Raw genomic sequence first — 27,012 nt, forward strand, 5'->3', positions numbered from 1 at the left:
TGCAATTTAATGGATCTCTGAGCTTTCAGACTGCGTTGCTGGGCCATATTCTGCTTCTCTTGCAATGGCCAGTAACTCAAATCCCTGAGTTGTCCCACTGTTTCAACAGATCCCAGTGGGACTGCTTAGAAGTAAAATACCACTCAGTGTGAGTAAAGCTGGCAGAACTGGGCCCGCTATCAGCATTAACGCATTGCCAGCCCAGTCAATATTGCTGATAATTGTATTCTATAGAGCAACTAGCTAGTTAGTACCTGTTGGGCTTCTTTGGGCTGGAAAAATATCTGTCGTCCTTTCACTGGCCCAGCCTCAAAAATAATAAGCGAATTCCATGCTGGTGTCAAATGGACAAACTCTATTCCTTCCCCATGTTTCTGCTTTTCAGCAAGGAACTTGCCAGCATTGTTATTTTGCAGCATGGTGAAAATTAAAGGAGGGATCCAGTGAGTATGGTGCTGGAGGTGGCAGCGTCAGAGAAGCCCTCGCAGCAGCGAGCTTCCCACGGCTGCCGTCAGTACGTACGCTAGGCAGGAGGAGAGTCTGGATCCTGATCCTAGGTGGAGAAGACAGATGAGAAAGAATTGGATTATCCAGACAAACAGCACACGTGAGCTGCCAGGGCAGTAGAGTTGCTTTGGGATTCAGGTACCCCAGAGGATCGCACGTGTCGGGACAACACTTTTCTGCCTTTTGTGACATTGCCCACGCCTGCACCTTCAGGCACTGACCTGCACCCCCGTTATACATGTCACCTGGCTGTGAATAGTCAGCAGGACTGAGTCTTTCTTACTTTTACCAGCGTAAAGCAGGAGTAAATCTGTTTGAGTCATTAAAGCTACGAATGTAGCTCTGTCAGGATAGAGGACTTCAGATTTTAGGGCTTTTACAGTGATGCCTAGTCAGAAACACTATGTGCAGCTAAAATACGGAAGGCCGTATCCTTGCCTTGTGAAAAATATACAATGCATTGGCATTAACGGAATTACTCCAGCTTTCTGCAGAGCGGTTGAGGGGTGCTGCGTGCTCAGAAGGTGACGAGACATCTTAAGGTGCACCTTTTTGGACTTGAGAGCTCATGGGTTCCCCTCCAGATCCAGGGGCTGTAACGCCCTGTAGAGACACATCGCTACCTGTCTAGCCAGTAACTACTTGGGGTTTCTTGTGGACAGCAGCACGCCGGTATTGAATCTGGCCAGAATAAAGTGCTTGTCAGTGAAGACTTCTGCCTCGCCATCGGTTCCTAAGCCTTTCCTGACTCCAAACATTCACACCTTACCAGCTTCAGGTTGCAGGTTGATGTAGCCGCCAGGTGTTGGTCTCAGTGGCTCTGGCACGCCTGCGGGTGTTTTTTTAGGGACCTCACTGCTGGTGGTGGTGGAAGAGGGGCCGAGAAATGCTGGAGGGGCACCGGTCTTGCAAGCCAATGTTGTAGTCTTGGCTGTTGAGGAGACAACACTCTTTTGGGTGGAGACGGTGGAGTTGGGAATCAGGGTGGGCTTGTGGGGAAGGAGGTTCATCTCTGTGGCTGCAGTGGCAGTGGGTGCAGAGGTGGAGTTAGGGACAAGGGTGCTGGGAGTATTGTGGGTGCTCGGTGTGGCGGTGTTACGGGTGGCAGGAGCGGGGTGGGCGGTACCCCCAGGTGCCGGGGGGTTCATGGACACCAGTGGGGTGCTGGTGTTGCGGGTGGTAACAGCCGGGTTAGTAACAACACTGGTGGTGGTGGCCCTGCGTGTGAGAGCAGGGGGTGGGACGGAGCTGGGAGAGGTGGCACTGGGGTTGACAGCAGCAAAGATGGTGGTGAGGAGGGTGACAGCAGGGGGGGTGGCCTTGTTTGAGGTGGCAGACTGGTGGATGGAGCATGGGATGATGGACCCAGTGGTCGGAGCAGGTCGGGCGGTGGAGGTGGCAGCAGGACTCGCAGCAGCACTGGGGGCAGCGGTGTAAGCGTGTGGGGGAGTGCTGTTAAGGGGGGTTGGGCTGATAGTGCTTGGGGTGGGGGCCTTGTGGGGGCCGGTACTTGAATTAGTGGTAGGGTGGCTGCTAATGGCAGTAGGGGTGGGGACGGTGAGGAGGGTGGTGGGCGCGGGGACGGTGGCCGTGGGGGTGATACTGGCTGAGGCGGTCGGGTGAGGAGGGGTGGTCGTCCCCGCGGGGCCGGGGTCCCCCGTCCCCCCTTGCAGTCCAATTCCCAGGGTACAGTCCAGTTCCCGCTGGGACTGTCTCTTCACCCAGCGCATCACCGAGGTCTCATTTTCAGCTTCCTTCAGGTAAGGGAGGTTTTTCCCAAGCAAATTTTTCACATCCGTGACACTGAGTTTCTGCAATACACGTACAACATCATCCTTGTTCATCCTCGCAGCCAGCATCGCCACGAAGTGCTTTTCTAACGGGACTGCAGAGCAAGTAATAACTTCCAGAAGAAAATTTAAAAAGGTAAAAAAATAGAGACTCAGTGATCTGATGGGCCTGCGACCTCGAACCCCACCGCCCAGCACTCGACTAGCCCTGCCCTTCAGCGGGGAGAATTGCAGCAGCGTACCGGGGACGTACCTGCAGTTCATCAGGATTTAGGGCAAGAAAGGTGTCCATGTCCATGTCTATGGCAACCCCAGTTTTAGCCAAGTCTTTCAGGTCCTTTGCTGGAGCTCCACCTTAAAGAAAGCGTATGGGGCACCTGGACACGTGCAAACACTTCCAGTGCTGGGAGAGAGGGGTTTTGGAGACTGCTAGAGTGATAAACCCCTCTGGCCGAGGAAGAGCTATACAACCTCGGTCGCCGTGGGAAGGAGGGCGAAGGCTGAAACACCTACCCAGGTACGGCCAAATCCTGCAGTAATACGCCTCGGTGGTGCCAGCCTGGCCAGCAAAGGCCTCCTGGGCTTTTCTGTAGAGTTGGTCCTTCTTGGTTTGAGAGCAAGAAGAAATGTTTAATTGTCCAGCAGTCCTGGGGAGAGGGAGGGTCACAGGTTAGAGCCGGGGGCACAACCCAAAACCACAGCTAAAGCCCTTTTGTTGGCCAGGAGAGAGGGTGGTCTGTCCCTGCCCACGGTGCCGGTGGCTCAGGTGGGAGCTGGAAGCGGGACGCGGTCATCCCTCCACGCTGCCTGCGAGCGGGCAGAGAAGAAACGGAGGTGGGAGTCTGCCATCCCACCATCCGCTTCCCTCGTGGTCCCAGGGGCCTCACAGGACTGAAAAGCATCCCTAAAAAGTGGCTTACCTGATTGCTTCTGGAGATATTTGATTGATCTGCTCCTCCTGCAGATTACACAGGTTTCTCCCACCGACTTTCCGAAGCAAGGGCCCGGTCAAGGTGCCCCCCAGGGCCAGGTACCTGCTGAGCAGCTGCCGGACCTGGGAGAAACAGTTCACGCGGTTGCACGCAGGCAGGGAAGGAAGATGCTCCCGGTAGAAGTGTGTGTGCTGCAAAACCACCGTGCCGCCCTTGGGCAATGCCTTTGCCCCGAGCTGGGCTTGGGCACCGAGCGATCCCGGTTTGGGTTCACCAGCACCAGTGCCCCGCTGCTGCCGTGGGTTTACCTGGGGAGCCTCCCACTTGCCATCCGAGGGGTCGAGCAGGGCGGAGAGCGTGTCGCTGGATGTCACCAGCCACAGGCTGATCTCCTCTGCTGTGTACTGGCGGGACAGCGGCCCCAACAGCTTCAGCTGCTCCTCCGGGATCCCTGACGGGTAAATCTGTAGGGCCAGGCCAGCGGGGCAGAAAAGAGGGTCAGGGAAGGGAAAAGAAGGCAGAAACAGATCCACTCGGGCGCCTTCCTCCCTGTGGCCGGCGATGCCTGTTCCCGCAGCAGGTCTCGCCCATCCCGGAGCGTGCCTGTGCTAAGGGGGGGGGGGGGGGTGTCTGCACGGGGGCTCCTGCCCTGTGTCACCCATCACCTGCTCCAGCTTTTTTTTCATGACCCGGAGGTACTCCACGGTGAGCGGCTGTTCCAGCAGAGGCTCCAGGTTTGCTTTCAAAACCTCATTGCTTAGGCAGAGGTCGAACTGCTCGCTGGTGTCGTAGCCGATGAGTAAGAGGGGGTCAGAGACGGTGCTGGCCGTGATGGGCGCGGACAGGCAGCCTGCGGGCAGGGAGGGCACGTCAGGCAGACGGCGTTTCCTCCTTCCCGCCTGGCCCCGGTCCTGCCGCGGGCCCCAGAGCCCCTCAGAAGAGCCCCGGCGAATGAACAGGGAATTGCAATAACGCAGCTCAAGCCCATCCTGCCGGGCGGGACTGTGAATCAACCTCTCACCCCCTGGGTGCCCGACCCATGAAGGCGCCTTATTTGCTTTCATCCCTTAAAGTTATTCCTGAAGAACCTGCTGATGTTTCTGCAGGCCGCTTGTGCTTTGTCCTGTTAAAGGCAACTAAAAATGCTCCGGCAAAGTGAACCCTTTCTCACGTCACCCACACGAGCATCCTCTGGTCTTGCAGCATCCTCCTCTGGCGCTGCCCTTGCCCGGCTCCAGGAGTTTTCTCCCCAACCCCGGCTCCTTCCCAGCTGCTGCTGCCATATTGCAGCTCCCAGGTTAAGAGCAAACACCCCAGTGTGCTGTAAGGACATTTCCCCAGTCTCCCCAGTTACTTTACAGGGAATCCCACAGCTTTCTGCCTGGTCCTGTCCCCTTCCCTGGGGGAACATCCAGATGCCGACCAGCTGGGGGCATTTTTCCCCCCCAAGAGCTCTGAACTCGTCTGGACTGGCGGCGGCGAAGGGAAACACTCACAGTCTGCGCTCCGCTTCAGCCTGGGATGAGACGAAGCCGATGCTGCTGCAAAGGCCCTGAGGAGGGTCAGGGACTTCTCCCGCTGGGAACGTCCCTGGCTGCCGTACGCGGCCGCGATGCTCCTGCTGAAAGCCTCCCGCGCTGCCTGCCGGGGGGGCAGAGGGTGCTGGGTCCTGCAGCCTCAGGGCTGGCCTGGCTGATGGGCAACTCACCCCGAGGTCTCGAGGAGGGGACTTACCTTGGCCACCAAGCTCAGCGTGGTCTGGTTCAAAGACAGCACAAGTGGCCCCAAATTTTGCAGAGTCCATAAATCCCAGCTCGAAGGATCCCTGTGGCCGTCAGGAGAAGAACCAGCTCAGCATCTTCATGGGTATGCCATCCCTCCTGCTTGTCGCCCACCCCGTAAGAGCAGACAAAGGCTCCTTACCTGTACACTGTGTCCCCCTCGAGGAGCACAGCGTTGAGGGCATCCCGTTGGGCCCCCGTCAGCGCTGGGCAGAGCTTCAGGTTCTCCAGGATGCCAGGGTCCGAGGCCACGATGGTCTCTGGCTCCATGTCGCACACCAGCGTCCCGAGGCTGCCGAGCTGCTCGGGGTGCAGGCGGCTGCTCCTCACCCCCTGGGAGAGACGACCCAGCCCTCATACAAATGCTGGTGCGGGGTATGGGGGACCCTGGCCACCCCCCGGCTCGGCCCCCACTCACCAGGCAGGTCAGCGCCCTACGCAGCAGCCCCGTCCGCTGGGCTGAGCCCCTGGGCAGCAGGTCCAGGTTCCCACGGGAAGCTCGGGCGTAAAACGCTTTGCAGGTCCCACTGCGCACCTCAGCCGAGCTGCGGGGAGCAAGAGTCAGCGCGGCGGGGAGGAATGGGGCGAAGGGCTCCTCGTGTCTGGGCAGGAGATCTTTAATGTTGCTCTTTGTGGGCATGGGGAAAGTAGTTTTAAACTGTTGCTCCCTTCTGAGCAATGAGCTGCAGAGTTGGACAGAGCTGGGGGGTCTCCTCTTCCCTGGGGAGGATGTCTCGGAATGGGGGTTGCCCGACCCCATGCACCCCATGCCGTGGCCAGCATGGCCCCAGCCTCAGAGAGGAGTGGGGCGAGGAGAGGACCAGGGGGTCTGCAGGGCTGGAAATGCCCCATGCGGGTCTGAAGGTGCCCGCAGATGTGGGCAATTTTTGTAATACTCTTCTCCCACGCAGAGCTCCCGCGTGCCCCATGGCGTGATTCGGCACCAGAACCGCAGCTGCGTGCTGCCCTTGATACTCACCCGAAGAAGAGCAGCAGGTCTGGCGGGTACCTGCCAAAATCGTCCGTCAGGTTCTTGGCAGCGAGCAGCCTGGCCAGGCAGGACAGCTGGGCGGAGAGAGGCTTGTCTTGTCAATGCCAAGGCGGTGAGAGCCCCTTCGCCCCGGCACCCCCAGCTCCCCGTGCCCCGTCGGGCTCCGTGGGGTTTGCAGCCCCCACTCCTGCCCCTGCCCACCTGGGCACTGCTCAGCTCCACTGTTTTGTTTTGCAATCCCTGGGCAAACGCGAGGATGTCGGCAGCAGGCAGGTCGCTGGCTGGGATGCACTGGAAACCTTGCAGGACCGAGGCCGAGAGCCTGCGTTGCGGAGGCACAGTTGCATTTCACCATCCACCTGAGCTCTCCAACACCTCACAGAGGATGAACCCGCTCGTTCCCTTCGGAAATCCCCCTTCACCCTGACCATGGCTGCGTGGGGTAAGTGGGAATAACATGGGGTGTCATGAAAATGTCCCTTAATGCCAGTGCCGGGGTGGTGCTGAAGGGGATGCCCTGCAGGCATGAGGGTGCCCATCCCCACGTGCCGGGGTGGTGGCAGAGGTGCCCACCATACCCCAGGCTTTGGGTGAGGAAGAAACCAGCAGAGCCTGGATTTCGCCTTGGGGGAGGCTCCCGTTGCATCTGCGTCAGCCTCGTAAAGGAAAGGAAATTCTTGGTGTGTTTGTGCTACAACAAAAGCCGATGCAGCTGAAATCCCACCCTCGGTGCCAGCACCAGAACCGGCTGCGCAAGGCTCTAGACCCTCTCCAGCCCAAGTGACCTGACACAGCAGCCGTGACACGGATGTGGGGAGAAATGCAACATCCACCCACGCCGGCCCCACTGCCTGCGCCCCCTGAGACGCCCCCGCTTGTCAGAGACCCCGGCTGGGGCCGGTACTTACTCAGCATGTTGCTCGGTGGCGGACAGGACGGCTCCGACGATCAGGGCAGCCTGGGGAGGAGGACGGGGGGACGCTCAGCCCCAGCAAGGAACGGGAAGAAGGGCTTTTAAACGCAGGGACCGAGGGGGGAATGGGATCTGACCTGGCCGGTGCGCCCAGACCGGCCCACAAGCTGTAGGCAGCTGAGAACTGCCGCAGCCCCGAGGCTGCCCTGGGTTACGTGTGGGGGCAAAAGCCACCGCAGCCGCTCTCAGGAGTGGGGACCCTTCAACAGCGGGGCTGTCCCTGCTTCCCCGGAGCTGGGGGGGCTGGGTGCCCATCAGGTTTAGGGTCCCAGCCCTCGGTTTGGGAGCAGGGCAGGGAGGCTGCCAGGCAGCAGGTAAGTGAGGGACGGGATGGGACAGGGACAGGCCACAGGCTGCACAGGGGGCCAGTGGGGAGGCGATGGCTTTGCCTCCCTGGAGCCGAGGACTGGGGGAACCGCGGCGGCTCTGCCGCTCCTGGCACCAGCTGCGAGGTTTTGGCAAAGCCCTGGCGTATTCAGAGCCACTGGAGCAGCCGGTGGTGACTCACCGCTGCTGCTTTCAAGAGGTCTGCGGAGAAACCTGCAACGAAGCGGGAGCGGGTTATAAAACATCCATGACCGTACGTACAGACGGTCGGGGCATGTTCTAAAGCAGCTCCAGGTTTAAAGTCTGGGAAGGGCCTTTTCTTTGTCAATTTAATAATGTTTAGTAAATGCTGGCAAACACTATGCAGAGAGCAGCCCCCCGTACTGCCCTGCAGCCTGCGCCAGCCCGGGCAACCCAGGGTGCCTCAGGGTGGGTTTAGAAGACAAAAAGTGATAAATCTGCCCCTGGAAATCTGTCTGTGCGGATTTCTAATGCGGTGCCGGCTGCAGCTGGGAAAAACTCCCACTGCCTGCGGGTGCTGAAGGGGGCACAAAGCAGAGCGCAGGGAGTGCCAAAGCCAAGTGGGTTGGGAATGAAAAGCAGCGCGGGCTGGAGCATCCCCAGTGCCGGAGGGTGGAAGGGGGTGCTGGGATGGGGTCAGCTTTAGGGGGACAAGATGTAACTCACGGAAAGAGAGAGCGATGGCTGCCCGGGCCGGGGCTGCCCGCACCATGCTGCCTGTGCCGGGGCTTCGTCCTTGGCGCGGGTCAGGTGAGCACAGAGCGCAAACGGGGAGCCGCGTCCCACGCGCTGGGACGGTGCTGGCTGCCGGCTGGGCTGGGGAAGGTGCCGGGGGGGTCCTGCAGCCGATTCTTTCATCCGATGCTGGGGCTGGAGCCGTGGGAGTACGGCGGCTCAGCGTGCCCACCCGTGCTCTGTGAGTGCCTGCACAAACCCCCCGCAACCAAGGCAGGCGTTTTAAATCCTATATATCAGAAAACAGAATTTCATTCTCCATCCATTATTCAAAGAAACTCCACAATAAATTGTCCTCTCGGACACCCAGAGCCCCGCTCCCGCCTGTGCCCTGCAGGGCCAGGGTCCCCCTCCATCCCCCGGCTCCACATGGGACCACACCAGCACAGACTGGGAGAAAACCAGTGTAACCCAGTGGCGGAGCACCAGCAGGCGTTGCCCTCCCCCTGTACCCGACTCCACACCCCTCAGCTAGAAACCCCCAATGGAAAATAAATCCCCACTCTAGAAGTGCCGTCGATGGGCTGCTCAGCGCTGCCCAGAGCAATTAGCTTATTGCCCTTCGAACTAGATGTGAGTAATTTTTCCGCTAAGCCTCATCATGTTCCCTAAATCCCACCGGTGGCCTTGCCAAGTCGCTCTCCGTCCGGGGGGACTTGGCTCGGCGACGAGGATTCGGCGCTGCTCAGCCGGGGAAGGTGCTCACCCACCTGCGGTGGCCGGGGATGGGCAGCGCCAGGGACGGCTCAGCACTTATCTGCTGCGGGGTGGGGATGTTGCTCTGAAAACGGGGTGTGACGGGGCAGTTTCTCAACAGTGTTTTGTAAAGCTGCTTTCTCTCCTGGTCTGGGTTTTTTTTCCTTTGTTAAGGGTCACTTTGAACTTTGGGGCAAATGAGTTAAATCCTCTGGTTTGGTAATTTCTGTGCTGAGGGAGACAAAGGTCCTCCCAGTTAGTGAAAAACCTTTGAGCTATTCGGGGGTATATTTTATAGGGCAACTGGAGTGCGGAACAGACGAGTCCTTGGTGATGGGCTCAGCACCCCTCAGGGAGGTGCTTCCCTCGTGCCCGTCCTTTTTGCCTTGGCCATGGACAATCCCATTCCCCTTTTTACAGCTTTCTCCCTGCCATTTCTGATCACGCACTGAAATGCCGTCCAGCACGTGCCATGAAGAAGGAGACCAAAAAGAAAGGAAGCAAAGCTTTTCCGAGGCTGTGTGATGAAAACCCAGAGGAGCCCGATGCTGTGCAGCAGCGAACGTTATCTGAGCATTTATCCCAGGAGAAGGGAAGGGCGAGAGCAGTTGGCAGCGGTCGGCTGGGCTGGCCGCCTCACCCGCTCGGCCGGGTTTGGGGGCATCAGCCTTCGCAAAGGGTCCCTGGACCTGCGGCGCTGAGCAGGGTTAGCCATCCCCCGGTGCTGCCGGCTGGTGTCCCCGTCCCCCACCAAGCAACCGGTCCTGCAGCACCAGGGCTTGGTCAACGCCCGCGGGTGTTTCTGGTTTCTGTTTTGGAAGGGTTTGCTATTAAAATAGTTCTTGTTGGAGTGGTAAAATTACAGAAACCTGTTTGCTACGAGGCTGCTGGTGGGACACGGCCCCTGCCGCGGGCTTGCCGGCCAGAGGGGGCTGGAGCGGGAGGGCAGGGGCACATCAGGGCCCGTTTGCGGGTCACCGCATCCACCATGTTCCCATGGAGCTTAAAACTGGCCCTGAAACAACCTCAGGAGGAACAGGCACAGGAGCATCCACCCCAAACCTGAACGTGCCGGGAAACATCTGCCCAAGCCCTGTCCCCCGGGGGCTTGGCGGGTCGGTGGTGGACTCTGACTGCATCTCCCCATGCTGGGCGGGCTGGAAATGCTCCCTCCTCTTACCCAGCTGCTTCTCTGCCCTTGCCAGGTTTATAACCTTAAAAATCTCACAACCTGAAGACTGCAAATAATTCCTTTGGGTCTTCACTCACTTTTCCAGCTGCTCCAACCTGAGGAATGACCGTTCATGTACAAGAGTTATATAGAAATCACACGTGGCGGCAGCTTTCCCTGTGCACCCCTTAAACACTGGCAGCCCTGGGGCTGCTCCCCCATTTCCCTGCCAGGGAGTGCTGCGGTGTTTCCAAATGAGGAGTTTTTCTTCCACCTCTGCTATTTGGTTCAGGACAATCCCAGCCGCTGGTGTTGGCCGGTGTGGGCAGCGGGTAGGGATGGGCAGGGACGGGCAGGGGAAGAGCTGGGGCAGCAGCATCTGCTCCAGCCACCCCGGGCATCCTCGGTCATCTGTGTCAGAGTTACTAAATCCAGGAGGGCTTTCAGGTAGACAATCCCGGTGGTTTCGGCCAGGGGGATTTGAGCAGGGTGAGGATGAGCGCCGGTGCTCACACAACAGGTTGGCCGGGTTGGAGCCCTGGGGCCGGTCCCGCTGTGCCGGTCCGGGCTCATTCCTGGAAGCCCCCAGCACCGCACCCGCCATGCTGCAGCAATGCGCTGGCCTGCGCGGCGCGGCGGGGATTGAGAGACCAGAGGGTGAACGGCAGGGTATAGAGGTAATGGTTTACTACGGTAATGTGCAACAAGAAATAAGGGTTATTGCAAGCTGTACAGAATGTCACACAACACACACCCGATCACAACCCCCCGGTCCGAATGCACAAGTGGATTCACAGACGATGCAGCAAAAGGCCCCGCAGCAGCGACGGCAGAGAGGAGGGAGCAGGACTGCATGTGGCACGAGAGGGGAGCCGGGGAAGGGCGCCTGGAGAACACCTCTCTGCGGGGTAAGGAAAATATATATTTATGTCCGGTTCGTGCAATGTCAGGTAAAAGTGCAACGCACAAAGGCTGATGGGTGGTGCAGGGGCTCCTCAACGCAGACGGCGGGGCGAGCACTGGGCGCCCAGCCCAGCACTGATGGTCCATCAGCATCCCCCTGTGTGCGGGCACCAGCGTGTCCCCACGTACCACTGCCAGCGACCGCCGGCCCTGCGGCCGAGGGCAGCCTCGTCCCAGACGTGCGGCTGCAGGACGTGTCCCCCATCGTGCACAGGAGCCCGTGGGAAGGGAAGGCTGCGTCCCGCCTCTGATGGTGCAAATCTCACCTGTAATTTTTTCAGGACCTCCTGTGCACGTCACCCACGTTCGTTCTTTGGCAAACAGGTTCATGGTCTTCATTTACAGCTTCTGGACCCGCCTGTGGCTGCCTCTCCCCTCCCCGGCCTCTCCTGGGAGATGGGATGGGCAGGGATGGGGCCTGGGAAGAAGGAGACAGATCTTCTGCTCCTCCAAACCCCCCCCCCCCGCCCTGAGCCCTCTGCCACCAGCTCATGAGCCCACGGTCCCCGCTTGGTGCCCAGGGCTGGCGCCTGCAGAGCCGTGAGCTGTGCACCAGTCACCATCCTGCAGCAGACGGCAGCACTTTGTCCCAGGCCATGAAAGCAAGGTGACGGCCACCTCCTCCCCGGCCACATGGGCAGCATGGTGAGCTTGCACCCACCAGCACTGGGGGATGCCAGGGACGGGCGATGCAAAACCCTGCGGGGTTTCAGTGACCCCCGCACGGTGTGTTCACCCGCGAGGAGAGGGCTGTGCCATTTTATTTCCTCTCGGGGTAGGAATATGAGTTATGTGAAACCACTGTCAGGTGCATTTCAAATGGGACAGGGCTTGTGGGGTGATGACAACTCTGGGCACGTGCTGATGTGGCGGCTCGGTGCCGAATACTGCGGGGATCAGTGCTCTGTATGCACGGGGCTCCAGCCACCCCTGTCCCTCCCCAGCCCACGCCAGCTGCCCTGCTCTCTCCATTTTCTAAATGTCCTCTACGGGCTGCAGAGGACAAGCTGGGTGGGAAGGAAAGAGTGAAGCGGCACGCCGCCGGCCGGCAAAGCAAGGGCATTTCCAGAGAAACTCCTCTCCGCATCTTGCAAAGCTGAGCGCCAGCGTGAGAGACGAGCTCCTTCCCACTCTTCGCATCAGTCCTCAGCCTTTCTTTCAGCTTCAACCATTTCCTCGGCTGCTCTCGCTGCTCCAGAGCCCTCCCAAACTGCCCACCCGAAGGCCCTGCCTGCTGCACCCCCCGGCGCCGACACCCCCGCAGCAACCTGCCAGCGAGGATCCACGCGATGGGACAAAAACCGATTCCCCCTCGTTTGGGTAAAGCAGAAAGGGGCTCGTGTCTTCTGACCCATCTCAGCAGGGATTACATCCACACCCAGGATAAAAGCGGGTGCTAGGAAAAGGCAACGCTAGGAGAAAGAATAGTAAGATCTATTAAAAAAGCTTTGGGCTGCTGGCTATTCTGACCACAGAAGTACTAAAAATACATGCATTTCCGAGACCACTGGTATTTCAGAACTGCTAAAAGACTAGATTCTTCTCATAGAAATTTGAAAAAAGTTTAAAATCCATTCGTATCCACTCACTCACCTCCAACAAACCTTTAAAAAAAAAAAAAACCAACACACGTGGGCTGAGGCAGGAAGGAAAGCGCGAGGGCAGGGACGGGCAGGCAGCACATCCTCGGTGGCAGGCAGGGACCTCTCCTGCGCCCGTCGCACAGCCCAGCTCCGCGGGCAAAACACCCGGGGCCGCCCCGGGACTAGGAGGGCTGTCGGTGCCCCCGAGCTGCACTTCAGCCTCCTGATCTCCCACCTCCCACACAACGCGTGTGCCAGTGAGCACAGCAGGCTGGAGCGAAGGGAACTGGGGACACGGGCACGGAAGCTGCACCCGGCACGTTCTCCTCTCCCTTTGCTGGGCTGCGTTTTAGCATCCTAGCACTGAGGGTCTGCGGATACGTCCATCGTGCTCGTGGCAAAGGCAGTGTCTGTGCTGTCCCGGCTGTGCCTGAGCCCCGGGACAGGGACGTAAAGCTTTAGGGTCACTCTAAGCTGGTACGTGACACACTGACTCTGCTGCTGAGGCCCAGAATTAGGAAAGGGGCATCCAGTGCCCAGATGGATGATGTGTACATTAAAAAATAAACCCATCCTAATCACTGCTAAAATCTGTCTAATCCCAGCCCCAGAAGTGAGGGAAGCCGCGGCATACAGAATGTGCAGATGTGGAGTCAGCGCTGGGCTCTGTGGAGACCCACTGGGACGAAAATGGAGCATTGGGCTGGAAATGCAGACGTGGCTTGTGCTCACTCCAAAGCCCACTCGGCCAACCACTGCTCGCACCGGGCTCGCTGCTCCTCCGTCTCCGGGCTCTTGCCTTCGCTCAGTGCCTCCTCTCCTCCGCCACCAAGCACGGCTTCCTGGCTCTCCTCCTCTTCCCCCTTCTGCATCATCTTGTCCTTCAGCTCTTGGATGGTCTCATCCAGCCGGTGAGTGACCTGGTGGGGCACCCAGTTGCTGTCCATTGTGGTGACGAAGGGGTCGGGTGCGCAGACCTCGATGAGCTCGTTGCCGGTGGGGATGCGCAGGTAGTAGGCGTGGAGCATCATCCTATAGGGACTGCTGTCCTTCTTGTGGCTGTAGGTGAAGTCCCCCACGATGGGGTGGCCAATGGCGCTGCAGTGAACCCGGAGCTGATGAGTCCGCCCTAGGGGGAAAGCGGGAGCGGAGGAATCAGGGACACAGGTTATCCCCGAATCCCTCCTCGAGGGCACAGTGGTGCGAGGTGACAACGCACCAAACGGCGTTTGTCCCCCCAGTCTGAGAACCCGAGTCCTCCGCGAGCCGAGTGCGGCGCTCAGCTCCGCTCAGCCCTTTCTAGGCTTTGTTTTTTACTATGCCACCACGCTGCAACCAAGGCCCGGGGCTGCAAGCGCAGGTCCCGCTGCAGCACCTCTGCTGCCTCTGTCTGTCCAGCCTCAGCAGCCCCCGTGCCCGCGCCGCCCCGGCCCCGAGCTCCCACCTGTCAGCGGCTGCAGCAGCACTTTGGTTACGGGGTCTCCGCTGTAGGACCCGTGCTCGAGCACGATCAGCTCCGACTGGCAAGGCTTGGGATTTTCACAGCCTGCAACAAGATCCGGAGGGGGGGGTCAGCTCCCCGCAGCGTGGCCCAGGTGGTCCGGGCAGCGCAGGCAGGGCACGGGAGCTGCTCACCCTCCGTCCCATCGATGCACATCATGTGGGTCATGCCCTCGGTGGTGTTCTTCCCTATGGCGTAGCGGATCGTCATTCGGCTCTGGCTGACGTGGCCCCTGACCTGCAGGGCAGAAAGCCAGTTTGCAAACCGAGCCCCGGCGCTCGTTCCTCACCAACGCCGGGATGACGAGAAGCAGAGGCCGAGCTGCAACGTTGGAAACTCAGAAGATACGTCCAGAAGCAGGACCTGGCGGGGTGGGCTTACCAGGGCGAGATAGGCTTTGGTCACCAGACGGTCTTTAAAACACTTGTAGGCGCTTCCCGCCGCCGCTTTGTTGAGCGCAACGCACAGGGCCCCGCTGGTGGAGAAGTCGAGCTGGTGGCAGAACCTGGGGGGCAGATGGGAGGCGGAGGAGCATCCCCGGGCACTCGGGCAGCGTGGCCCAGCCACGGACGGCTCGGAGGCAGGGCAGAGCCCGGTTCGGTCCCTGGCCGCTCACCTGAAGCCGTAGTAGGTGTCGGGGTCGGCCAGCTCGGGGAAGCGGTACTTGAGCTGGCTCTGCAGGGTCAGCGTCTCGTACCACATCTTGCTGTCGATGCGGATGTCCCAGTGCTTGTTGACCACGATGAAGTCGGAGCTCTGGTACAGGATGGACAGGTTGTCGATGGTGCCCGGCTCCATGGCCAGCGCCCTGCGGGGAGCGCGAGGGGGAATCGGGGTGAGCGGGGTGGGAAGAGCCTCCAGCCGCAGCCTGCGCGCCCCGGGGACGGGCACAGCAGCCCAGGGGAGCGAAGGGACCCAGCGAGAGCAGGCAGGGAGCAGGGCCCAGGGGTGGGGTACCCCCAGTGGGACTGGAGATGTACCGGTGCTGCAGCGGTCCCGGTGTCATACCGCACGGGTCCCAGAGCGACACCGATGTCACACTGTACAGGTTCCCCCAGCTTTACCGGTGTCACATTGTGCAGGTCCCACGGCGGTACCGGTGCCGCGGCTGCGCCGGTGCTACAGCAGCACGGCAGCCACAGCCGTACCAGGGCCACGCTGTGCAGGTCCTGCAGCCCTCCCGGTGTCACACCGCACAGCTCTGCCACCGCCCCGGCGTCACGCGGGGAGGCCCCATCCCCGTCCCGCTTTCACGCGCGGAGGCCCCGCAGCCGCACGGTGCCGGGCCGATCCAGTCCGACGGTGGGGCTCGGCCTCACCCCGCTCCCGCCGCCCCCCCCCAGCCCCGGTCCCACCGCCCCTCCCCGCTGCCAGCCGGGGCCGGGCCGCGATCTCGGCGCCCCGCAGGGGACACGCACGGCGGAGCGGCCACGGGACGCGGCGGAGGGGACGGCGCCACCCCCGCCCCGTCCCCCGTCCCCCCCCCCGGGCCGACCTGCAGCGCCGTCCCCGGGCCGGGCCGGGCCGGGCGGCGAGCGGCTACATTGTATCCACCGGAGGCGCCGGGCCCGGGGCCGCGCGTCGCGTCCAATCAGCGCCGCCGCCGCCGCGTCCAGCCGCGCGTCGCGTCCAATCAGCGCCGCCGCCTCTTCCGGCCGGCGCGCCGCCTCCAATCAGCGGCGGCTCCGCTAAGTGCGCGGCGGCCGGAAACGCGGTGCGGGCGGGCGCGGGGCGCGGTGCCGGCGCGGCCCATGGCGGGTCCCATGGCGGGCCCCGAGGAGGGCCCCGAGGAGGGCTCCGACGAGGACTTCTGCCAGCGGTTCGCGGCCGAGCTGGAGGTGCTGGCCGAGCTGGGAGGTGGGCGCCGTGTCACGGTACCGGGGGCGGTGGACGGACGGACGGAGGGAGGGAGCGGGCGGGCGGGCAGGACCGGGCTTTGCGCGGCCGGCCGCGGAGCCGCGTGTGCCCGCCCCATCGTGGGTCCCCCCCGGTGAGCGTCGCCGTCGTGTAACACCTCTTGCAGATGACCCATCCCCGCCCGCTGGCCCCAAAATCTCCCAGTTTCGGGGCCGGAGGCAGCCGCCGGAGGAGCCCGACCCCCCCGGGGACCCCGTCGGGGGCAGCGGCCCGGGGGGCACCAACCCCAGGAAGAGGGACCGGGGCTGTGTCCCACCCGGCTCCCCGCCACAGTCCCCAGCAGGTTTGGCTCAAGCCGGGTTTGTTGGAGGTCTTGCAGCCCCAATGGGTCGCCCGGTGCTGCCGACCCCTCTCCCCGCCTCGGCCCCGAGCGGTGCGGGGTGCTGCCCTTCGGTCAACGATGCTTCTCCTCTTCTTCCTCCTGCCCTGGCGTCTCGCGCAGCCCCGAAGCCAAAGCGACAGCGCCTGGAAGCTGTTAAGAAGCTCAATTTTGGTGCGGATGATGAGTTGGCTCCTGATGTCCTCTGGGATGCTGGCACGTTTGCGCCCGGCCCAGAGGCACCTTCTCCCCAGACTGCCAGGTTTGACCACCTTGAACCTCACTTTTAGCCGGGGCGAGGGAAAGGGCCCTTGAACCCCACCTTGAACCAACCTTCGGTGGGGTTCAAGGGCCCTTTCCCTCGCCCCTGCTAAAGGAACCTGGTGTTCTCCAGCTCGGACCACCTGGAGATGAGTGGCATGGCCCCGCTGCAGACCACGCCGCCCTCCGAGAAGAAGCGGGTCCTCAAGCGGCCACCGATCCTGGAGGACTACATCAACGTGACATCCACCGAGGGCACCAGGGTCTTCATGGTTGTGAGGGATGATCCCTCCAGGACGGGGGTGGAGGTAAGGAGGGATCTGAAGGCCTGGCTTGCTTCTTTGTGACCTCCATCCAGTTCAGGAGGCGATCTTTGATGAAGCACGAAATGTTTGTGCTGAGCATCGGTGTGAACGTCGGTGTGTGTCCTCTGCTCCTCGCAGCTCCCCGATTCCCTGGGCTGGAACGCACGCAGGCCGCTCCACTTGCTGGGGGTGCCTTTCTCCTACCTGAAGGAACAAGTAGATGAAGAGGTATCGCATCTTATACCAACCTTCCCGTCTTCCCCTGCCACCCCTGGATAACCGCAGTGTTGGCTCCCGAATCCCCGCTCCCCCCAGCCGTGGGTTAGCAGGGCGTCTCTGAGCCCCCCTTCTCGCCCTCTTTGTGCTCAAGCGTCGAAGGCGTGTTCTGGAGGCGTCGCAGCAGCTGACGGAGATAATAAACAGGTGAGATGTTGGGACGAAATCCCACTCCTATCCCTGCCACGCTGTCGGACACGGCTCCCGAGATGCTCTGGTGGGGTCCAAGTTTTGGGGACCTGCGAGCAGAGGAGCCTCTTCACCCTCAGCATCCCCAGCTTGGAAAGTTGGGGTGTGATTCCCAGCCCTGCCCTGACTCCCTGGGTGGTTTGGGGCAAGTTAATTCTTTCTTGCAGTTGCCTCGAGAGCGAAACCAGCGCCGAGAGCCCGGAGCCCAGCGGGGAAGCGGAGCCGGCAGACGAGGAGGAGTCTGCGCTGCATTGCCTCTGGGTGGACAAGTTTACTCCCCGGCGCTACATGGAGCTGCTCAGCGATGATGTGAGGTTCTAGCATAAGTGGGGGGTTGGGGTTCAGGTGGGCTTGCCACTTTTATAACCCTCCTTAATGCTGTGGGATCGTGGTTTTACGGTGCTGCCTTTGCTCGTGGGGCTTTCGGAAGCGCTGGCTGGGGGGCTCTGTCCGTGCTAGCCCTGCCCGGGGGCAGTCCTGCTGCAGAGAGCTCGGGGTGGGGGTTTTTCAGCTGTAGGCTGTGGACCTTCCGACAAAAGAGACTATGAAAGATGACCAAAATAAGACAAAAAAGATTGGGTGGACTTTAGCCAGGAATGGTTGGCAATTTCGATTTTTTTGGAATATTAGAAGTTTTGTAGGGAATCGGAAATTACAGAAGAGGCTGAAAAGCGCTGGGCTGAGCCGAGACAGACGAGGGACAGCAGGGATGGGGCTGATGTGACTTGTCCCCAGTTTCCCCACGGGATGGTGGCCGAGTTGGGAAGGGAAGCCGCGTTCCCAGGCTGTCCCACAGAGATGCCGGGTGGAAACCTGGGCAGCCTCTCCCATGGCGGGAGGCGACCTGCCGTGTGCTCGAGGTCTGTCTGGGCAGACACGCTCCGCGTTGCCCCCCTGGGCTTGGCTCCTTCCTCTGCACGCCACGCTGGTTTTTAAGCCATGAAGGAGAGGCCTTTCTCTGTCCTCGGCCAGATCCTTCTGAGGTTCAACAGGGTTTGCTTGCTTTCTTGCCCGACACGCAGTACACGAACCGCTGCCTTCTGAAGTGGCTCAAGCTCTGGGACACGGTGGTGTTCGGGAAGGAGAAGGCTGTGAAGAAGGCCAAGCCCAGCGCTGAGGCTCATCCTCCATCCAACCAGCCCAAGGAGCAGCAGAATAAATGGAAAACGAAGGTCCAGCTCACAGAGGAGATTCTGGAGGCTGAGCTGGACCAGCACAAGAGACCCAAATACAAGGTGAGCAGGACAGGAGGCCGCTGTGGTGGGTCTCCTCTCCTATCCCTCTCATCCCACCGCTTGGTGAGGAGCAGGGTCTTCCAGTACAGATCTAGCAGAAATTGGATTCCTTGTTTCTCAGTAGCAATTATGGGGTTTTCTCATTTCTTTTTTTGTTTTGGCTCAAGTAATGTGATAACAAGGGGAGGGGAACAGGCTTTCTCCAGCCAAATTAAATGGGCTGGTTGAAGACAGACGTACCCTTTTTAGCAGAGGCTGGTCTTGACTTTATTTGTTCGGGGCAGACGTGCCGTGCCTTTGAGCAAGAGTTTCTGCATCTGGAAAAGAGCAATGGTGCTCAAATGCTAAAGGGAGCAGAGATAACACACCCAGGCCAGCTAACCAGCTTCAACCTGTCCAGTGAGAGGATATGAAAAAGGGGAAACAAACCCAGATACTAACAGCTGTGCTTCTCAGGAGTGTAATTCTGGAAGGGATTTTGTTCAGCCTTTTCTATTTATTGCCCTGCAAACTTAAATGTGTGCATGAGAGACACTGCCGGGATGACTCCGTCACCTCTGAGAGTTTCTGTTATATTCTCTTTCTTCCAGTGACTTTCTCTTTTCTCAGAGGGTTTCTCCCACAGGTTGAAGCAGACTGGTTTGCAGGCTGCAGAGCCTCGTCCCCGCGCGTGGCGGCCTTGGTCGGTGCCGGAGGAAGCCCTGCCTCGCTGCCTGCCGGGCTGACGTTACCTCTCTGCCGCAGGTAGCCCTGCTCTGTGGCCCGCCGGGCTTGGGAAAGACCACGCTGGCCCACGTCATCGCGAAGCACGCGGGATACAACGCCGTCGAGATGAACGCCAGGTGAGTCTGCGCCGACTGCCCAGCCCTGCCCTGCCCCAGAAGGTGCCGGAGGTGGTGCCGTGCCGGAGGTGGTGCCGTGCCGGAGGTGGTGCCGAGCTGCAGCAGCCTGGCACCGGCTTGTCTTGGCAGTGATGACCGCAGCCCCGAAGTTTTCAAAACCCGCATCGAAGCTGCCACCCAGATGAAGTCTGTGCTGGGTGCCAACGAGAAGCCCAACTGCCTGATCATCGATGAGATAGACGGCGCGCCCGCAGTAAGCCCAGCCTGGGTCTGGCCACCTTTTGCATTAACCGCTTAATTATTGCCCTCTTAGTGGATCATCCCCGGCTCCGTTTTAGGAGTCATTCCTTGCCTCTGAACAGCAAGAATTCATCCCTTCTGTCCTTGATTTATCCCCCCCTCCTCCCCCCAAGGCATCTATCAACGTGCTGCTAAACATCATCCACCGTAAGGATGGGGAGGGCGAGGCAGCGGCCGGCGCGGGCCGGAGGAGGCGGCGCGAGGGCGGGCTGCTGCTAAGGCCCATCATCTGCATCTGCAACGACCAGTTAGTATCACCTGCGTGTCTGGGGAGGGATGGGGAGCTGAGACCCCTGCCACAAGCGAGGAGGCGGCTGCTGTTGCCTCTAGCCAAAGCCTTCCTGTGCCGAGTTCTCTGCTGTCAGACCTGTGGCTTAGAAGTACCTTATGAAAAGCAAAACTACAACATGCTCAGCTTTCCTGAAACCCCCCAGTTTTTGTATCTGCTGGGGTGACTTGTAGCTAGGTGTGAGTGTACGGTCGCGATTGTGCATGCCCAAGCGTGCAGTGGTGTACAGGCAGCTGCTAAATAACCTGTCTCTCTTTGAGCGGAGCATTAATAGCTGGATTTCTTCCTTTGCTAGGGTCGCTCAGAGACCCCTGTGCTTCCCTTTGCCAGGTACGTTCCTGCCCTCCGGCCGCTGCGGCAGCAATCGTTCCTGCTAAACTTCCCTCGGACAGCGCCGTCCCGGCTCGCCCAGCGGCTCTGCGAGGTGCGGCGTGGCTGAGGGCTCCTCTCGTTGTGTTTCCCCCCGCCTCCCCGACCGGCAGGCCCTCCCTGCTGACCCCCCTCTCCTGCAGATCGCCCTGCGGCAGGGCATGCGGGCGGACACGGGCGCGCTGCTGGCGCTGTGCGAGAAGACGGAGAACGACATCCGCTCCTGCATAAACACCCTGCAGGTACTGGTGTCGCCGGGAGGTCTCTGGGGGACACGGACTTGCTGCGGCTCTTGTCTTGATCTGGGCTCGGATGGGGATGGAGGGGAAAAAACACTGTGTCCCAGGCAGATCCCTAAAATGTCCACCCTGTCCCCTGTGTTATTTTTAACCTTGATTCCCCTACAAAGCGAGGAATAGCGAGGTGCCTCTGTCTCTGGCTTTCCTCAGCACCAGCTAGCCGTTGCGGGCATCCCCTCCCTCCCGGCGGTGCCCGTCCTCCCCAGCCCCTCGCTTGTGTTGCAGTTCCTGCACGGCCGAGGCCAGAAGGAACTGAGCGTGCAGATGGTGCAGACGATGAAGATCGGCTTGAAGGACCAAAACAAGGGGCTCTTCTCCATCTGGCAAGATATCTTCCAGCTCCCAAGGGTCCAAAGGTAAAAGGGGGGGGGGGGATTTATTAGGTCTGCTGTCTGCTTGGGGCACACTGCTTCGTGGTATCCCCTGACCTGCTTGCAAGACCTGCGGTGGAGAAACCTTTCAGGTCCTGGAGAGCTGTTTTGCCCTGTAGCAGACCCGGCTTCGTTTCAGCAGATCTGTGTGTCCAGATGCTCTTTGGCCGCCCTCTTTAGTGCCCAATAATTTGGCATCGGTATTGCCTTCAGTCCAGTTTGCAAGGGTCCAAATATTCCTCGCTGGTCCCTTTAGCGTCGGGGCACCCTGAGCTCTTCTGTTTGGGCTCCCCCTAGGCACAGGATAGGGATGGACCCCGCTTTGCCAACCCAGCTCCTGGTGGGCGATGAGGACCTGTCGCACCTCAGGGGGACGGCTGGCTTCAACGCGTCCTCCCACCGCTTCCACCACATCCTGCACCTCGCCATCTCCTCGGGGGAGCAGGAGAAGCTCGCGCAGGTAGAGCAGCCAAGGGGGAGAGCCGGGCACCTTCCTCTGCTGTGTTGTGCTGAAGCTGAGCTCAGTGGGATGCTCGAAGTCCCAGCAGCATGCTCTGATGGGACTGTCTGCCCAGCCTCGAGCCGTCTGTGATCGGCATCCACTTCCAGGGTCTGTACGACAATTTCCTGAACATGAAGCTGCGGGACTCCAGTTTCGGCTCGGTGTGTTTGGCCCTGGAGTGGCTGGGCTTCTCCGACCTGCTGAGCCGCGCTGTCCTGCACGGGCAGAGCTTCCATCTGATGCGATACGTGCCTTTCCTGCCCGTGGCTTTCCACCTGCTCTTCGCGGCCACCAGCATCCCCCGGCTCGCTTATCCCAGCAGCCAGCACGAGGCAAGTACCGGGCAGGGCATGGCAGCAGCGTGACTCCAGCTCTGTCACCTGCGGGGACGTCCGTGGTTGCAGTCGTGGCTGAGCCGTCCCTGCCCTCTCCACCCAGGCCCTGGCCAAGCTGAACCACATGCAGAACCTCGTCATGTCCATGGTGTCGGGGATAACGCCCAGCGCCCGCAGCCGCGCGGGGCAGCAGTCTCTTGTCTTGGAGGTCCTCTGCCTGCTGCTGGACATCATCGCCCCGAAGCTCCGACCGGTGAGTGCCCACCGGCTCCCTCTCGCTACGGTGGCAGGAGTTCTGCCCGGGTGACGTGTCCCCTCTGCAAACCCCCCCATGAGGGCTGGGACACGTCCCCTGCGCTGCATCGCCCAGGCTGAGCTATCCCAGACCTCTGTCCCAAATTCGGGGTCGGTTTAACGTTGCAGCTGATGCAGAAGCCGGAGGGAAGCCAGGCATGCAGCACTGAGAGACCCGGCTGCTGGGTGCACGGGGGGGGGGGTGTCCTGCACCTCCCAGACATCCGGGGGTGGGCTTGGGCTGAGCAGGGGTTTGGGGGGCTGTAGCAGTCTCCTTTCGGCAGCAGATTCACCTGCAGGCGTGGTTGTGTTGGGTGCATTTACCCTTTGGGCCATCAGAGGGGACTGTCCCTGCTCTGTGAAGTACGTGTGTCCCTAATAGGAAACTAAACTTGGTCTGAACCTCGCGGGTATTAACTGTCCTTTCTCATAATCCAGGTTATTTTTATGTTTAGAAGTTGTTATGGATTAGTGATGCTCTCCCGCTCTTCGCCCCAGGTGAACACGCAGCTCTACAGCCTGAAGGAGAAGCAGCAGCTGGCAGACCTCATCAGCACCATGCTGGCCTACAACCTCACCTACCACCAGGAGCGCCTGCCCGAGGGCCAGTACGTCTACAAGCTCGACCCGTAAGTCCCGAGGGTGAGGAGAAGGTGTAGGGGTCGAAAGTAACAGCAGAGAATTCGGGAAGGAGTTTGAGCCTGAAGGCATCACGGTGTTGAGTTGGTTTCTTGCAGCCAGAGGTCTCTCCGGCGACGGCAGCTGGGTTGGCGCGAGCTGCCCGTGCCGGGATGGCCGCAGGGAGCCCGCTTTCTCTGATGGTGGCTCTGTGGGGATTATCTGCTTTTTTGCCTCGTTTTTTTTTTAAAGGAGGAGCCCAGCAGCCCGAAGCAGGGCTGGCTTTGCTCTAATGGGATTAAAGGAAAGGAAGCAGCTGCTTTTGGCTGTGTCCAGAGCCAGCAGAGGAGGGACCAAAGCTGCCGGGGGCTCGTGGCAGCCGGGGAGAGCAGGTCCATCTGGGCACGTTGCGCACAGGTCACTGTAGCCGTGGTTAATTTGTATAGTAATAGCTGGCCATTGGTAGACTTGAGGCTCATTGTGCTTTAAGTATATACAGAGCCATAAACGCCCCTGAGGCTTCGGTGAAGACCCGACCACCGCTAGGAGCAACGCTAATGTCTTCCTGGTGCAAAGTTAATTACAAAAATTAGCCTCTGTTAAATCAAGCAGCTGTATCTAATTACAGTGAAGCGCTTTATTTATTTATTTTTTTTGCCACAGAAAGGCCTGGGGAGCTGCAGGGGCTGCCGAGAGCCGTCCTCTCTTGCCCTCCCCGTGCCAGGCTGTGCCCCACGGCTGTGGGGAAACCGTGGGACACTGGGAGCCACGTGGCGCAAGCAGGCGCGGTGCTTCGCTTCGCTTTGCTTTGCTTTTTTTTGCGAATTCTGAGCCAGTTTCCAGGCTCTGCACAGCGATGACGGGGACCGTGGGGGTGTCACGTCCCGGTGGCACCTGTGAGTCACGTCCCAGCGTCTCTCTGGCAAACGGAGTTGTTGTCAACAACGAAACCTGTGTTTTCTCTTTAAAACTTTTTAAATCGTAGGTTTGACAGCCAATTTCTAAATGACTGCAAAGCCATCTGACGAGACGACTTTGTTCCCTTTATTTTAAGGGGAATAATATTGAATGTGAATAAAGCATGAAATATTTACAGCTGGCAGAGGAGCCGGCCCAGCTGGCCCCTCCGTGCTGGGGCTGCGCCTGGGCTTTTGCTGTGCTGAAACAGGCCCAACTCTAGATGTGGTGCACCAACCCATTAAGAATAAAGCTGTTCTGATTAGCCAAAATTACTGTTCATGGCCATATCTCAATTAAATGGCTCTCTGCGTGCACCCCGGGGGTTCATGCGAAGGGTCGTGGTGCTGCTCGTGCCCAAGCTGTGATGTGGCCGTGGCTTTTTCAGGGCAATCTGTTCGGCACAGACCCGCCTGCAATTTCCTCTTCTTGCATTAAAACCAAGATTAAAAAGCACATAATCCCTCCTGAGTTCCCATGCAGCTGAGATGCCCTGCAGCAACCTGGCTCCGCACGGCCGGCACCGCTTGCTGGGCATCTTCTAGAGCGCTGTCGCACACGCAGACTCGGAGAGGGCAGCGATGGGGAAACTGAGGCACCGTGGTCAGGATCGTACCGAGAGGCTGGGGGGGACGGGGCTGGGAGGGTGGCGGGTCTCTCCGTGCCCGTGTCAGGCTGCAGTTTGCATAATGCTTTTTTTATTTTTCAGTATTGATTTATTTTCTCCGCTTCCCCTCCTCCGCGGTGCAGGAACGTGGAGGACGTCTGCCGGTTCCCGGACCTGCCGGCTCGCAGGCAGTTGACCTACCAGGCCAAGCAGCTCATCGCCAGGGAGATCGAGCTGGAGAAGATGAGGAGGACGGAGGCTTTGCTGCAGGCGCGAAACCTGGGCGAGGTAGGGAGGGCTTGCGGTGTCCTGTGGTTTTCGGGGGGGGTGGTGGGTCCGTTGATAGGACTTGTCCGTCCTGTGGGGTCGTGGTCTTTCCAAAGCAGCTGGTGGCTTTCGCTCTGCAAATGGAAATCCAGGATTAACACCCCCCACCCCCCCACCCACCCCCAGTTGCAGCCATCTGCCTTCAGGGCAGCGCATCTGCACCGGGGTGACATGCCCGAAGTGCTCATCTTCTTGCAGGAATTCTGGAAAGAAACGCTCATTGTGAGTTAAAGCTTTAAACCCTTCAACCCTCTAATGAGGGTTGCGACGCGATGGGAATTTTAGTTTGTCTGGCTGCGATTTGTACGTGTCTGGGGGGGAGCTGACCTGCTCTCTCCTGCCTGCACCTTCCCTTGCAGCTTCACTTCAATCCTCCCAAAGGTCCCAAAGCCCCTGGGAGGAGCAGAGTTACTCTGCCCACCGCCGAAACCCTCCGTGGGGCGGCGGGCAGAAGGCAGGAGAAGGTGGAAACGGGCAAATGTGGAGGCTGAGAAACGGCTCGGCTGTAGCTGGTGCCGCAGGGATAATTAATCCCCGAGAGCCCCTTCTTGCAGCAGAAGGGCTTTCTCGGGGGATGCGTGGGGCAAAGAGATGCTGCAAAAACATCTCTGAAGGCTCCTTGTTTACACGGTGCCGACCGTGAAGTCCCAGGGAAAGGGGCTGCAAACACGCACGTGCCCCAAGCGCTGCCGGGGCTAATCTCGTGTGCTGCTGGGAGACAGAAAATGATGCAAAAATCCTTGCCAAGTTGTTTGGATATTGTAATCAAAGCCGGCAGCAAATAGAGGGGTTGTGCGGGACGGCTGGCAAGGCACCGTCCTGCCCTCAGGCTGTGCATCACCTGGGGGGGATGCCCAAACCTTGAGCTCGTCCGGCCCCGAGGGGACCCTCACTCAGGGCTCTCCTCCCCGCAGGAGCCCGGGAACGGCCTCGGCGAGGCAAGGGAGCGAGCGGACGCGGGGCCGGCGGTGGCCCCCAACCACCAGCAACGCCTGGAGCACATTGTCCGGAGGGCGGCGGTGGAGGACAAGGTGAGGGGGCTGCAATTTCTACCTAATTTCCTGCCAGCGCGTACCTTGGCTGCTAGAGACTGGCTGTCTCCACTGGTATTTATTTATTTTTAGTACAGTTTCTTTTAATAGAATAGTTTGGCACCACGTGCCCTGTAATTGCATCGCTGGGTTTACAGCATGGGGATGAATTAGATCTGGGTGACAATTACGGCCGTGTTCTGCGAAGCTTTCAGGGGTGGGGAATGAAGGCGATGTGAATGGGTTAAAATAGCTGAATTTTGGCTCAGTGGAAGCTACGGGGTTGCGGGGAGAGCTGCTCACCAGGCGGGGAGGTGCACACACAGCTCGGGGGGCTGTGGGGACATCAGCAGGTGAGCCAGGCTGGTCCCACCCCGGGCATCCCGATAGCGGCCAAGAGGAGCAAGAGGTGGTCCCCTGCCACCACCCCTCTCCACGGGCTCAGCTTCGAGGCCTTGGCCGTCCATAAAACCCCGCTTTAGCACGATGAACCTTAAAGTTTGTCTTTCCCACCCGATTTTTGAATGCAGTTTGCATTTTACCGAGGCCGTTGGCCCTTTCTTGCGGGATTTGCATCCGGCTCCTGCTCGGCAGGCTTCCTCCTGTGCAGGGTGCTCGGAGGGAGAAGGGGCCGGCACGGCCCCGCGCAAGAGCCCCAGCGAGGGGCTCCTCTGAACCGCCTTAGACGCTGTCTAGGGCTGACTTAGCTTAAAATTGGGCAGAGCTGAGGGGTGTCACTGGGGTCTAGCCTTGCACCGAGCTGCCGGAGAGAAACTGGGTTTGCTTTTGGCTCTCTCCGAATGTGAGCTGTAAGTGCAGGCGCTGACGAAGCCGCGCTCACCTTCTGCTTTTTGCTTTTCACAGCCTGAGACCGACTTCTTCGGGCGGCCGCTTCGGCGCAGTGGGCGGCCGCGGCCCCGGGTAGGTGGCAGAGGGATGGGGTGGCCATGGGTGGCCCCAGCCCCGGGTGGGTGGCAGAGGGACAGGGTGGCCATGGGCGCTGCCGGGGGGTCCCTGCATTCGCAGTGCCTGGACCCCGCACAGGTACCCAAGCAGGGGCTCTGTCCCCAAGCACTGTGCCCCGGCGGACGTCAGCGGGGTGGGGAGGGGATACTGGGCAAAACTGCCCCCGATGCAGCAGGCGGGGGGTGCCTGTGGGCAGGTCGGTGGATTCTGGCAGCGTCCAAAGGGCCAGCAAATACACTGAGCTGGGGAGCAGTGTTGTGGGTACCTTGCAGGATCCGGGATGTGGGAGCATCAGCTCTGCCCGTGCAAACCGCCCGGCGCCAGCTCCCCGGCCCTTCCCGTGCAGCCTGGGCGCAGGTTGCAACTTTAGGAGTTTCTGTGAGTTTTTGACATCGATCTTCCCCCTCGCAGCCCCTCAGGCCTCCGAGGACA

At 60.1% G+C, this 27,012-nt stretch overlaps 3 protein-coding genes across 8 annotated transcripts; 1 reads left to right on the forward strand and 2 right to left on the reverse strand.

Annotated features, from left to right (window-relative positions):
• Positions 1-451: 451 nt before the first annotated feature.
• LOC143166685 (mesothelin-like protein) lies at positions 452-10,528 on the reverse strand. Its single transcript, XM_076351275.1, has 16 exons — positions 10,438-10,528; positions 7,483-7,514; positions 6,910-6,959; positions 6,203-6,323; positions 5,990-6,075; positions 5,429-5,555; positions 5,153-5,343; positions 4,964-5,054; positions 4,726-4,870; positions 3,895-4,079; positions 3,538-3,693; positions 3,218-3,351; positions 2,811-2,944; positions 2,551-2,651; positions 1,277-2,318; positions 452-553 (listed from the first exon to the last, which is right to left on the reverse strand). The coding sequence occupies exons 1-16, from the start codon at positions 10,526-10,528 to the stop codon at positions 471-473; spliced, it is 2,769 nt and encodes a 922-aa protein (XP_076207390.1). The 3' UTR covers positions 452-470.
• A 66-nt stretch (positions 10,529-10,594) lies between these two features.
• Positions 10,595-15,545, reverse strand: RPUSD1 (RNA pseudouridine synthase domain containing 1). Of its 5 annotated transcripts, XR_012996420.1 has the most exons (7): positions 14,952-15,242; positions 14,588-14,779; positions 14,353-14,476; positions 14,106-14,208; positions 13,915-14,016; positions 11,154-13,599; positions 10,595-10,825 (listed from the first exon to the last, which is right to left on the reverse strand). XR_012996420.1 is itself a non-coding variant. In XM_076351000.1 (6 exons), the coding sequence occupies exons 2-6, from the start codon at positions 14,671-14,673 to the stop codon at positions 13,199-13,201; spliced, it is 816 nt and encodes a 271-aa protein (XP_076207115.1). In that variant the 5' UTR covers positions 14,674-14,727; positions 15,467-15,545; the 3' UTR covers positions 10,595-13,198. The 5 variants fall into 5 exon arrangements, 4 of the variants coding, with proteins under 4 accessions (XP_076207115.1, XP_076207114.1, XP_076207116.1 ...); XM_076351000.1 differs by lacking the exon at positions 14,952-15,242 and adding an exon at positions 15,467-15,545 and having other exon boundaries at positions 10,595-13,599; positions 14,588-14,727; XM_076350999.1 differs by lacking the exon at positions 14,952-15,242 and adding an exon at positions 15,467-15,545 and having other exon boundaries at positions 10,595-13,599.
• A 178-nt stretch (positions 15,546-15,723) lies between these two features.
• Positions 15,724-27,012, forward strand: CHTF18 (chromosome transmission fidelity factor 18; the record flags this gene model as incomplete). 2 transcript variants are annotated; one of them, XM_076351233.1, is given in 22 exon segments in its annotated part: positions 15,724-15,828; positions 15,995-16,171; positions 16,331-16,469; positions 16,584-16,776; positions 16,912-17,001; positions 17,144-17,196; positions 17,406-17,547; positions 18,261-18,473; positions 19,218-19,315; positions 19,445-19,568; positions 19,729-19,862; positions 20,235-20,328; positions 20,417-20,515; positions 20,798-20,928; positions 21,241-21,403; positions 21,553-21,777; positions 21,884-22,033; positions 22,573-22,703; positions 24,400-24,544; positions 25,498-25,614; positions 26,479-26,535; positions 26,992-27,012. In XM_076351233.1, coding segments are annotated over 22 exon segments (2,790 nt in total), but the record flags the coding sequence as incomplete, so codon positions are not given.

Source organism: Aptenodytes patagonicus, chromosome 13 (genome assembly GCF_965638725.1).
Source record: "Aptenodytes patagonicus chromosome 13, bAptPat1.pri.cur, whole genome shotgun sequence".
NCBI lineage: Eukaryota > Metazoa > Chordata > Aves > Sphenisciformes > Spheniscidae > Aptenodytes > Aptenodytes patagonicus.

Excerpts from the sequence above, each read along its gene's own strand:
- RPUSD1 (XM_076350998.1), bottom strand. The coding sequence starts at position 14,977 with ATGACACCGGGACCGCTGCAGCACCG. Across the intron at positions 14,209-14,352 it reads CCAAAGCCTATCTCGCCCTG|GTCAGGGGCCACGTCAGCCA; the intron begins GTAAGCCCACCC and ends TCTGCCCTGCAG. Across the intron at positions 14,017-14,105 it reads GTGCATCGATGGGACGGAGG|GCTGTGAAAATCCCAAGCCT; the intron begins GTGAGCAGCTCC and ends ATCTTGTTGCAG.
- LOC143166685 (XM_076351275.1), bottom strand. The coding sequence starts at position 10,528 with ATGGCGGGTGCGGTGCTGGGGGCTTCCAGGAATGAGCCCGGACCGGCA. Across the intron at positions 6,960-7,482 it reads ACCTCTTGAAAGCAGCAGCG|GCTGCCCTGATCGTCGGAGC; the intron begins GTGAGTCACCAC and ends CCTCCTCCCCAG. Across the intron at positions 5,344-5,428 it reads GTAGGGCGCTGACCTGCCTG|GGGGTGAGGAGCAGCCGCCT; the intron begins GTGAGTGGGGGC and ends CGTCTCTCCCAG.